Source organism: Odontesthes bonariensis, chromosome 22 (genome assembly GCF_027942865.1).
Source record: "Odontesthes bonariensis isolate fOdoBon6 chromosome 22, fOdoBon6.hap1, whole genome shotgun sequence".
In the NCBI taxonomy this organism is placed as follows: Eukaryota; Metazoa; Chordata; class Actinopteri; order Atheriniformes; family Atherinopsidae; genus Odontesthes; species Odontesthes bonariensis.
The window spans coordinates 11736402-11749390 of record NC_134527.1 but is presented as its reverse complement, the minus strand read 5'-3'; the positions used below and the strand labels follow the sequence as shown (position 1 = coordinate 11749390).

General features: G+C 40.4%; 1 protein-coding gene across 1 annotated transcript in view; it reads right to left on the bottom strand.

Annotated features, from left to right (window-relative positions):
* The window catches only part of exd3 (exonuclease 3'-5' domain containing 3), a 43544-nt gene that overhangs the window by 19354 nt on the left and 11201 nt on the right, over positions 1-12989 (bottom strand). Inside the window, exons 16-19 of the mRNA XM_075455512.1 lie at positions 12714-12883; positions 10837-11055; positions 9718-9771; positions 9458-9589 (exon numbers count right to left, since the gene is read on the bottom strand). Of these exons, the coding sequence (XP_075311627.1) occupies positions 9458-9589; positions 9718-9771; positions 10837-11055; positions 12714-12883 (575 nt within the window). The remainder of the gene's footprint in view (positions 1-9457; positions 9590-9717; positions 9772-10836; positions 11056-12713; positions 12884-12989) is intronic.

The following is a 12989-nucleotide window of genomic DNA, read 5'->3' as shown; positions in this document are numbered from 1 at the left end:
CTCTCCCTGAGCAGCAGGGGAAAGTAGACCCTCTCGAGTGCCTCTTGGCTTCCCCACCTCCCCCATGAGCCAATATCGCAGTCAGACAGACACACACACACACACACACACACACACACACACACACACACACACACACACACACACTCGCATAGTGTGGTTTCTCCTCTGGAGGGGAACATAAACAGGGCTCTCTGTCTGCAAGTGGAGAGCTAGTTCTCATGACATCACCACCCAGCAGGAATGCTGCGCTCTGCCACGTCAAAGCCCCTTCACCGGCCAGCAGCTCGCACACACACACACACACACACACACAAAAACATATGTTAACTTATTTTTGCACGTCCCCGTTTTCACAGCAAAATTTACCAGATATAGGACATGCACTCAAGTGGCCTCTCGCCATTCTTTTGCCACCTTCTAGTATTTCCTGACTTTGCAAATGTTTTTATTTTCTCACTGCTCAGGTATCCTCTATCACCACATCTCCGCCACAATCTTTAATACGCAGGTTTTCTGCTCATTATTCCCTCCTCCTTTCATATCCATGCTGCCTGTGCAGTCCACAGTGTCAGACCACACACAAACCACCAACACACAGATGATGCATGAGAAAGAAAGACTGAAGAAAGACTCCATTCTGCTGCGGTTATAACCACTCAAATACAGAGAATAAAGCTGCATCTACTGTTAGAAACATGTTGTGTATTTGTGTGTGCATGGGTGATGGAGTAGGGGATGGGTGTTGGGGTATGTATGGGAAATTACGCACTACTTCATTGTATTAGTGTTTGGAGGAAAAGCCCTATTGAAGCTCTCTCTCCTTCCTTTTCACCTCTCTTCCTCTCTCCAACTCTCTCCTCCCTTCTCCAACCCTCCATCACTTCCTCCTTCATCTTTCTCTTCCTAGCCATCTCCCCTTGCTATTTTCTCCCTCGTATCCCACGTTCTTCCTTCCCTCTCTCCATCACAGCCATTTCTCCAGCTATTTCTCTCCACTGTTCTCTTCTACCCTCTCCCGTTTCTCTCTGGCGTTTGGGGAGAGCAGGGACAGGAAGCAGCTTGGCCCTCAGACAATGGACCACATCAAAATCAAAAAGCACCAGCCTCACCAACTTCACACACACACACACACACAGACACAGACACGCGCACACACACAGTAAGACAAACAGGACATTCCAGCTGCCGGCTGCACCGGATTCCTCGCCTTGGCTAATCTGAAACGGAGAGTGAGACTGGGAGTGGAGCTGAGCAGGGAGGCCGGGTGAGAACTGTGGGTGAGGAAGAGCGGGGGAGATGGAAAGTGAGAGGGCCAGACAGAGTGAGGAGGAGAAACTGACACAGAGAGGGAGAAACAAATTCTGGGTAGCACAAGAGTATATATTTTAAGAGTAAGAGCAAAGATTGAATACGGTCTATAATGGCAAATTTTCACTGTCACTTTCACTCTGATTCTAATATGCAAAATGAATGCTACAGTGATGCTTGCCAATGGACAACAGTTACTGAGAAAATATAAAGCAGATGAGCAGAAAAAAGCTACCAAGTTCACAGTTAAAAAACATTTTTTTTTAAAAAGAAATCAAAACTTATTTCGAAGTACTACCTGCTCAATATTTCTCAGCGGACATTTATTTTTCTATAACCTTATCAGATGACACACACTGTCCTTGGAGCAGTGAATATTTTCTCTCATTTTGCACTTTATATGTGTTGAAATAAACAGACTGCGTAATGCAGGTGTTTCTGCGTCTGGTTTCGGACAACTTCATAACTGTACAATAGCAACTCCTCAATGGCAAATTTCTCTACGCTCATCAACTGAATTACAATTTTTCACCGCCATCTTACGATCCAAATAGAAAGCAAGGCCAGTGAAAGCACATCTGTGCTGGCAGTTTGATCCGCTGCGTCAAAGCATGAAGTTGCTGAACCCATTCACACAACAGGTGTGGGCAGGTCTGCGTAAAGACGTCTGACGGGCATAACTGTCTACAGCTTTGTCTAATAACAACAAAATGTGCCTTAATAAGTGCAGTCTGTTTACAGATTATATGTCATACAAAATAAGCAATCACGGGAAAAGTTGGTAAACTGGTTACTTTGCAGCTTATCATGTCAGAAATAATTTCTATGTAAAACACATAAAACACATATTCATCCAGCTCTCCGATTCAGGGATGAAGTTAAGTGGTGTCAGAGCAACTACATGCTCTCTAATAAGCATGCAGAGAGCGACACACAAACACACACACACACACACACAGATGTATATCATGCGAGCACCCGCGCACACAGGTGTCATTGCATTGCAATGCTATCTTGGGGCCAACTTGACTGTGGGAAAAGAGAGCAGGCCAGATTTGTTAAACGCTTGGTGAGTGATGGCTCATCTTCTTTCTTATCTCTTTGTGCGTTTGTGTGTCTGCTATTGTGTCTGCTCAAACAGCTGCAGAAGCTTTCGTCAGATTTTTACACTACATCTAAACTTAACTAAATCTATACTGTATCTAATACTGCAGTGACGTGAATTTCCTCACTGTGGGACTAATAAAGGTTTATCTTATCTAAACTGCTGCCTGACAAAAATGTACCTTTAGAGTATTAGAAAATAGATTGATACAATGCTTTTTTTCACATCTTCAGGTAAGCAGTAAACAACTTCATGACAATATCAATGCATTCATTTTCTGCAACCACTTTATCTTATCCAGGTCACGCGCAGCTTGAGCCCATCCTACCCATCATCCAGGAAGAGGCATTAAGGAAATTCTATTGTGAATAAGTGAATCTCTTTATCTTTCTTTTGTATGTACAAATAGTTACATACATTTTCTTTTTTATACATGTTCGAAAATAAAAATCTATCTATCTATCTATCCAAGTGCAGAGCTTTTGAGTGTTAAGTGAGTCTCTTTACAATCAGTTCACTGACTTCCAACCATGAAAAAAAACAGTATTATATTACAACATAATTTCACAAACTTCTGTGGTCTAAATTCAAAATTATGAGGCCGTTTGGTCTTAAGAAAAGCACACTGGAACACAGCAATGTGGTAAACTTAATTTCTAGTTTCACATTTTCCAATCATTATTTATAACTACAACAGGGTGCATATTTCTTTTGTTTTTATTCCTTCAAGATCTTAAAAGTTTGCTTCAAACTGTCTTGACTTTTTTGATATAACACAGCCATCACCTCTTCATAACGGCCAGTGTTTTCAAAACAAACCTGCCCCCCCCACTCGATGAATAATGCTTCAATGAGTCAATTTCTCAGTTAAGAGGTCATTTCCACAGTAAATATTAGCTCAAGAGTAACAATTACAAAGCTACACAGCATCCGTGGCCATGTCTTGATTACTCACTCATTCCTAAACTTGTATTTGACTTGAACAACAATCGCAGCAAGTTTAGCTAAATTGCTACCTGCACAGCAAAACTAGAACACGTGCAGTGTCACCCTTCAGACAAAAATCTTACCATGAAGATGTCCACTTGGTATCTATCTGTGTGTATAATAAACAAGAGTGACTGTGAGACTGATCTGGTCATTTGTGAACACTCTCTCTTGGCATACACCTCCAACACTTTCAGAAGCTGTATGTGTGTGAGTGTATATGTGTGTAACAGGAGATGTGAAGTCTTCGCCACACACAGTGGGAAATATTTGGGATGGTTTCCCTCGGAATGTCTTGGCGTGCCTATGGAATGCCCCCCCCCCCCTTCTCACCGTGTCTCCGGAGGGGGTGAGAAATGGCAGGACACACAAATACGACCCCTGTTTGGTCACCGCAGAGAACAGCACACATACGGAGACACACACACACACAGAGTGAGAACACTTGTTTGGGTTTTAAGAGTTGCGTGTGAAAAAAGTAAAACACGGCTCATATTGGTGACCATCTACGAAATAATCCTGTGGTACACGTGCAAAAATGAATTGAGGTGTGAAAATACAAAAGCATATATAAAAAAAACATCCTCAGTTTTCTACACTGGACTTTGACACATGCATATATCCCAACACTCATTTACCCCTTTTCACTCATGCACTCACATGTGCACGAATGCACACAAAACACGGGCAGTGAAGGTTAACATTAAACGTGTCTCAGCCTCTCACATTCCTTCTGTTTCTCAGCCCGCGGCTCTGTTAGTAGATCAAAGGACAGACAACAAGTCTTTCTATCACTCTGCTCTCCTCCACCCCTCCTCTTCCTTCACTCTCTCTTCCTCTCGCTATTCCTCACTCAACAAAAGCTCATCTCACTTTCGCATAAACTAATTTTCCCCCCGTTACACAATTACTCGAATACATTTCAACTGCTCCGTGTCATTTTTGTTCTTTCTTTCAGCATCTGACCCACCGGCACTTTCTCAATCGATTAAATTCTTTCTCATCTTTTTACCTCCCTGCCATCACCTCAGTTCTCACATCTCTCCTTCCCTCTGTCTCCTTTTCCTCTAACCCCCCCCCTCTCTCTCTCAGTGCTCCCACCCCTCCCTCTCACAGTGCGGCGGTTCCTGTTGCTCTTGTTTTCACTTCCCCAGCAGTCTGGTGCGTGGGAACCAGTGCTTCGGCTGCAACAGTGTCTTCAACTGAGTCTGAGTGCAATTGTGGCCAAGTATACGTGCGTTTGAAGGTGCTGCGATGCCTGTGTATACAGTATGATGGTTTTGAATTTTGAAGTGTGTCAGCGCTGTATACATACAGTATATGTGTGTGTGTTTTCTAAGGTTGTGTTCCGTTTCAACTTTGTATCTGCTATTGTAAAGCACTCTATGATGTGAGATCTAAAAAGGTGCTATATAAATAAACTTTACTTACTTTGGTTGGTTAGCTTCACATCTATCTCTCAGGCAATCTCATGTCTATAAAAGGCTCGTATGGCGCATTTGATGGAAATGCGTAACCCAGCGGAAGTGTGTGCGAGTGTTTACATGCATGGAAATATTAGGTGCAGCTGGCATTTGTGGTGGAGATAGGACACAAATGAAAAAGGAAACTGTAATGGACCAATTACTAACTTACCCCTAAAAGAAGACAACTACTAAAGCTGAGATATGTTGACATTTTACAGAGGGAATATTATAAGGTTAAAAAGATAACATTAATTTAACAAAGATTAAAAAAAAAAAAAATGTTAATGAACTATCCATGAATGTTTACATGTAAAAATAAATATTACTTTGGCTGAAAAACAGTTTGCTTATGAAATAAGAATCAATATTTAAAATCATGCATTTGATATTCCCATCCTGCAGTTTGAATGTGTCAGAGGAGCAGAAATATATAAAAATAATTCACCAAAAATGATTTGAACAGAAGCCAAGTCAATATGCAACTGACTTTTGCAAGAACTTAACCACATTAAGACTGTATTTAGAGCACAGTTGAAAATTTCAAATGAGTCGTAAATTAATAAAAGTTCAAAACTATAATTAGCTGGATTTGAAGATCTAATTTACATTTAGAACAAATCTATAGTGCTTTTTAAACGATAATAGGTCTTCGCTGTCCCATTAAGCCTAACCTGGGGGGTTAATGTGTTGTACTTTTTAAGGACTAGATGCTAGAGTGAAACCTGTAATGGGGTGTTTCCCAGTTTAATTTGACATGTCCTTGTCTGTTCAAGCTGATACAAAACAACATATTCATTTAAGCTTATTTAAGACTATTTGTCAGGTTTTCTGGAAAGTGCCTTGACAAGATATTTTTAAAAAGTTAAAAAGAGTGATAAAACACTTTTTCATCATATAGCCGTACTAATAAAAATACAGATATAAAAAAGGGGACATAATACAGAAAAAAAAAAGATTTTCTTTGCTTGACAGAATAGATTTATACTGAAGGCAACTCAAAAATTCATAAAAACATTGCTCACACCAGATATCTGGAAAAGTGACATTCGGTGCGTTGTTCATATTCGTAGGGGAAGTTTACATCACTCTACCGGGATATCCAGCACATTTTTCTCATTATCTCCGCCTAACTTCAATTGCAGAACATGTTGCATTTGCTGTGCCTCAGAAGTGGGAAGTTGAAAGTCTTTGCTCTCACTTTTCGCTTTGCTATTATCAAATCTCATCGTTAGTTTTATAGTACACTTAACTGACAAAGGAAATCTGACTCCTAATCGGTGTTTCATTTCTCACCAGTCAGAGGGTGGAAAGTTGAGAATAGCTCAACGTTTTAAGCGGCAACCAATCAACTGCTTGATTGATTGCATGTCTGATCTTGTGACTGATCATCATGGCAAGCTCAAATGTAAGGCCTGCCCACGGTTGAGCGTTAACACATCGCATCCATGTGAATTCTGCCATAATCTCCTCTCCCTTCTCTTTAACTTGTGACATTCATGTGTAGGTGAAAGAGGGAGACAAAGACAGACAAAAGGAGGGAAACTGACCCGTCCATTGCTAATAAGAGAGCTTTACAATCAGATAACAAAGGGGTTAACTTTGCCTGGGTGGGCCATGGAGCAGCCCCCAGGGTGAAAATCTCTTGCTCTCTGTAACAAACACACGTGTACACGGCAGCAGTGTTCTATGTTAGTAGAATATTTAACTCTGTAAGCAGTATTTAACTAAATTTCAGAAATACTGTAAACGACATTTTATTGTAAAATGGTTACATTTGCCATTATTTGAAAGAGTATTTTTTGAACAAATAACAATGAAAATATTTCATTGGAGAGAATTGGCAGAAATACTGAATTTAAGTTATTCCAACTCTAGAAACAGATTCTAAATAAATGTGGTTGAGGAGACATATTCATGTCCTGGTTTACTTTTGAGAGATTTCCCACATACTAAGATACATTTTACTCAAGTTTTCTGTGAATCTAATTACCGTTACTGTCCTCTTTAAGTTAAACTGTTACTTCAGAGGTCCCATTTGGCCTTCTTTTGGCCTCAATATGTCAGAGTAATATCTCCTCGTAGTGGCGCCTGGGGTGGCCATATTTAAGACTGGTGGGCTGACCATTTGGTAAATGGTTGTTAAGTTGGATTGGGGGGAGTGCTTGAGTCTTCATCTAGTCATCAAGACAAGACAAAGTTTTTAAGGTTATCCCAGTTTGTAACATTTTGTTACCGACAGAAATACAGCTGGTGGAGTAGTCTGAGAAATTTGGGCCACCCTACTAGCAGGCCAGAACACCCAAGTTAGGCAACTATCCTGTAAAGATTCACCTCCCAGTCGCCATCACACAAACACAAACACAGTCCTTGTCACACACGCAGTCTTTCTAAACAACCACCCACAGAGACATCTACAGGTCAGGTACCGTAAATCAGACAGTTACTGATAGCAACTCCTCAACAATCATATCTTTAAACTTAACAAAGATGACAAAAAATTGATTTGATAAACGAGGGTTTGCATCCATTTAGGTATATGAATACTAGTCCTGATATTCTGAAATTAATTCTGTTATATAATGTTAAAAAAACAATTAAAATTAATATTCAACTTTGGGGGGAAAAAAAGAAAAAAAAGACTATAATTACAGCTCACTGCCTCACTTTTTTCAGCACGCACCAGGGCTGCTGTTTCAAATATACTGTATGGTTAATCCCGCTTACTTCAATTAAAATTAAATGTACGTGAAGTTGAAATGAGCAAATAATGTAACAATAACCATGTGGTAACGATGGCAGAGAGCTTACAACTTCATCTAGCTAGAGAGGGAACGACTCCTTCCATGGAAAAACTTCAGATTTTGCTCAGAACAAAGTTGTAGGATCGTAATATAAAACTGTAGCTAGGTTATAATTAGCCAATGAAAAGAGATTTTTATTTTTTTTTACATATTCATGCTAAGTGGATATGTCTCTGCTTTCACTATTGATTGTTTTCCAACAAGCAAAACCAAAGTTTCTGTCAACGAAGAGAAGTACATTACATTTAATTCATGCTTACAATTGATGCAGTATCATCTCTTCTCTAGGTTTAGTATCGTTCACATTCCCTTCTTTTTTCTTTCTCATTAATCCCTGAAATTTCCACTACCTGAACAGGTTTGAGACTGTGGTAGCAACAACAGATATGTTGCAACTCCTTCCTTCCCACAACATCCTCCAGCCACTACTGGGAGATCCAAGGCATTCCAAAGCTGGGAAATGCAATCCCTTTCTGATCTGCCTCCATCTGGATATGCCCAGAATATCTCCACAGGGAGGCAACCAGGACAAATACCAATTAGAAAGCCAAGCTACTTTCAACATGAATATAGCTCAACTTCAAGCTCCTGAACATTTCACTAAAGCCTATGTATCAAATCAAATGAGCTCTTTATGACCACCTGTATCTCATGTTCCTAGTTGCTATTACAAGACATGAAAGGAAAAAAAAAAGCATTAAGTAATTCCGCTTAAGCAAATGTTTGGTTTGATAAACTTCTATTAGGGTTAATTAGACATTTTTCATATGGCTGCGTCTTAAAGTAAAACCAATCTTACCTCAGTTTATTAAATAACCATGTTTTAGGGGGGTTTAGTCATATCAGTGTTATTGTTTCAATTAGACATGTTAATCTAATCAATAGGACTGACATAAGTAACATAGACAAAATACAGTATTTCTTAATACATCAAGATTCCATTTTACAACCCATATAAATATATATATGTATATTAGGTGGACATAACAGAATTGCTTAATTTTAAAAGAAAGAAAATTGTGTGGAAATGGGATCTATGCTTATTCATATTTATTCAACAGTATATTTTTTCACTCTGACACCTTAGTGCCAGTGCCATGCCAATCTAACTGCCAGTTTCTCATCTTTCCCCATCTTTCCTATTTCACACAGAACTGCTCTCCTCTAAGGTAATGACTGAAAAATAAAAAGTCCTGCTTTAAGGCAAGAGTTGGGTCTCAGGGTCAGTGCTGCACACAGAGTGGAGGTGAGCCCAGTTTGTGCATAGCTTCCCTCTGTTTGTATCCCCAGCACAGTACAAGTTAAGGTCCCCATCTGCCTCACTGACAACTCTGCAAACATGACACTTTCAAACCATGTAGCTTTCCCACCACTATTTATTCAGCTCTTCTGCTTTCACTCTGCATTAGACAATATACCGCAACCACTTTCTTCTCATAATTCAGGAACTTAAATAGCTCAGCATGTTTTTAAACCACAGAAATATTTCCTTGGGATCAATTTAAAAATTCTCTCTGAAATAAGAACTCTTCTTCCCTTTTCTCACAGAAAGTTCTGTATAAACCACAATAGAGAAGCAAAATGTACAACCTAAGCAATTCCTTTTGCAATACATTTTGAACTGACTGTACATACTATATGTATGCTATTCGTCTGACACTGAACAGTTGTGTATCCTCTTCTTAACCTGCTTTGTTGTGCAACACACAGTTCAGCAACAAAAGTTTATACTCTGTCTGAACTTTACCTTGTCTTCTGAACACAAACACTCTCACATGCAGAAGTACCTGACAGCGGCTGAATATGTCACTGGGAGTAGGCTGGACGTTGAAGTGTTTCAGCACTCGAACAGCCTGGTCTCTGGCCTTCTCTGAACAGTCTAGGGACAGACAGCGACCCTCTCCCACCTGGGAACGCAACTACGCCAGGAGAAGAGAGACAACTAATGTATATTACCAAACAAATACAGTATGCATAAAAAATACATAAAATGTATGATAATAATAATGAGTTCAAAGATTTTAGCTTGTGCTTGAGTTGTACGTACACTTTGGAATGGCTGTCCGCATGTGAGGATGACACGGCCTTCAGCTTGTGCTAACTGACACAACACAATATAGAGCAAAGTAAAACATTACTTACTGCAGCACTAGTGTTTATCCAAATTTTGGTATGATGTTAATACCAAGATTTGGAAAACATGATGGTACTTGATTTTCTGTGGTACGCAAGTAATCAAATACTGCACACAGGACAAAAACATGTTAAATCAAAGTGACAAGTCCTGGTGCTCTACAACAACCGCACAAACATTGTGTCCCGAGATATTTTGAATTTTAGTTACATGATCAGGGATAAATTATAGACAAAATAAGGCAGGGTAGTAATTCAAAGTACACGACCTAAAGAGAGCATCTTAACTTTCGGTGATGTGCTTAACATTGACAAAATATCAGAATTGTGAGAGGTGGCGTATGCAGTAAGTACAATGTGTCAAGGCTAACGAACCTTTGAGCGGAGGGGATTGTCACAGAGCTGAATGGATATGTATGTAGGGGAGAGTTGGCACAGTGGAACTTACACCATGCCAAACAGAGGGAGATCAGCCCCGCATCGCTGTGTCTTTACGCACATCAAGCTGGCTCTCTGGAATCAGCTGAGAGGCACCGTTGAGTCAGAATGGTGACTTCCACATTGTCTGCTTGATGTGCGCAGGCACACATGAGACGGGATCGATTCGCCTCCGTTACTCCCTCAGGCTCAGAAGCATATTGGTGGTGAATCAAAAAGGCAAAAGGCCAAAAGGCAACAGCAGCAGCTTAAAAGGGTTGTCCGTTTTGCACAGATACAGCCTGACTGCTGTGTGTAAGGGGATACTTGTACTCCATAATGTTCAAAAAGGCTGATGCTATCTTGTTTTGACCTGTAGAGCCGCTACATCTAATCTATGCTGGTTGTTGTAATAACTCTAGTAGGTCAATATTATTACCATTTAGTCTTTCCACATACAGCCTTGTGAAGGATTTATACAGCATTTTTTGGACAAAAATGTCTACACTGACATGCGGTCGTCTCCTTTTTTTGGTTAATTTTATTGGCTCTTGTGCATTTTTTTTCTGTGTAAAAACAAAACGTATGCATTCCTTCTTGATAATTAACAACTAACCTTTGCTGCTTTTCTGTGATCATCAGTGTTCTCCAACATGACCACATCGACTCCTAAACAGCGCAGGTACCTGCCGAGTCCTTGCAGCATATTGTCACACACCACCCGCAACTGCTGAGGAGGTAGAGGGGGGGGATCTTCTGAAGGCTTCTCGCCACACAGGAGGCCTTTCTCTGTGTCAGAGTGAGGGGGACTGACCCTTTGAGCCCCCTGACATTCCTAAATGGACAGAGAGAATAATGTGATACTTAACTGATCCCCATAGGGGGATTTTCTTTTCACTTGCACCGCAGTTCAGGGAGGTCAAAGCACAGGGTGAGTTATACAACTGCACCCCTGGAGCTGATAGGAACTGCTGAAGTGTCTTTGTCAAACACATATTGTCCCTCTCTGCTGGCTGGATGCTCAAACCCTGGGCCGTCAGCTAGAGCTGGATTCTCTTTATTCATTTACTCGTCACATGAAAGGTTACAGGTTATCACTGGAATAAGAGTTGTCAAATTAGCACTGTGGCTCTTCGTGCAAAAGGAGCAACTGTGAGCCTGGTTCACGATTGCAGTCTGTGAAGCTGAAAACATCAGAACTAACTCAACTTTCTGGTGGATGGATGCTCTACACTCATGCACAAATTGAAATCGCAAAATTCAAAAAGGTACCTTCACAACTGCTATCATACATTTAGTTAGTCAGCTCCTGAAAGGTAGATCAGCAAGACTGCTTGCAATAATCTATAATATTAAATTACTCTGTTTAGATTTTCAGTTACCTACGTCATGACAAGGGAAATGTATTAAAAACCTAAAAAGTAAAATGTCTCTATTACGAAAACAATCAGACCCTTAATTTAGTACTTTGTGGAGGGCCTTTAAGCTTTAGTTACAGGTTTAACTCTTCATGAAGAAGTCTCTACAGGCTTTGTATGCCTAGAGTTGGGAAGAGGAAATACTTTGAAACTCAGTCAGTCTAACACAGGAAGTATCACTGAGCTGACACCTTCAGGTCTCTCCCACAGATGTTCTCTGGAGTTTAAATCTAAGTGCAAGTCTACTTTGCCACCAACATACTTCAGAGTAGGGATGGTGTAGCCTGCAGGGCCTGGGGTTAGACATTGGGTCTGTAATGCCTTGATTAAGTCTGGCTTACATCTAGGCAAAAAGCCTGACTGATGAAGTTCAGCTGAAAAGGTCGTTTTTCTCTCAGGTTCTCCTACTTAATCTCACCAAAGGACTTCTGAAACTGTGTGAACTGTGTCACCTCAATGACTAAAGCCTTACCGCTTGGCTTCCGTTTGGCTGTGCAGATGATTCTATGCAAGGATATGATGGATTTAAACTAGTTCTATTTCAAAAGTTGTTGATATCACTGTGCTCCCTCACCCTAATCTAACGAACCACACAGGCCTCCATGGAGAGTTCCTTGGACTTCATAGTTTGGCATCCGTCTTAAAATCTGGTGTGGATTGTGACTTCTTTACATACACGTGTAGAATTTTCATAATCAAAATGCTGCTAACTCTGTAACTCATCAGTTGTGCTTACAGAGGTTGAACCTCCAAGCATAAAATTAAGAAGACGAGGAGACAATCAATGAAAATAAGAGGGTGGTAAAAACACCACAGCAATTAAGAGAGACATTCTGAAATCAAAGTGGCCTTATAGAATGGGATATAATGAAATGACAAATGCAAACCTGAAAATTCTTTTGCGATAAAATAGCTTTCTTTTAAATGTTGATCTTCTATTAAATGTGTGAGCCTTATTTATTCAATGCTGCATGATGGACTTCAAAGCAACTGATGTCCACAGAAGCCAAAGAAAAACAAGTCAACACCGTCAATAATCATCTTAGTTGTGGAGAAATGGCAGTTGACCACTAACCTCTTTGCCAAGAGCCTGTTTAGTCTTCTTTTCCTGTTTATCCTTCAGCTTCTTGTCTCTCCTCGTCTCTGATTGGCTTGGGATACTGCGCAGATCAGGTGGCAGTCCAAAGTATGCTGGATTGCCGGAAAGAACCATGTACACATCCAACAAACAGTAGGCATCTGCCACTGGAAGAAGGTTGAGAATTGAGAGAAAGAGTGAGGAAGAGGGGGGGGTTCACTTATTGGTTCCCATTTTGTCAGGGGATAACAAAATAATCTCTGATATTCTATT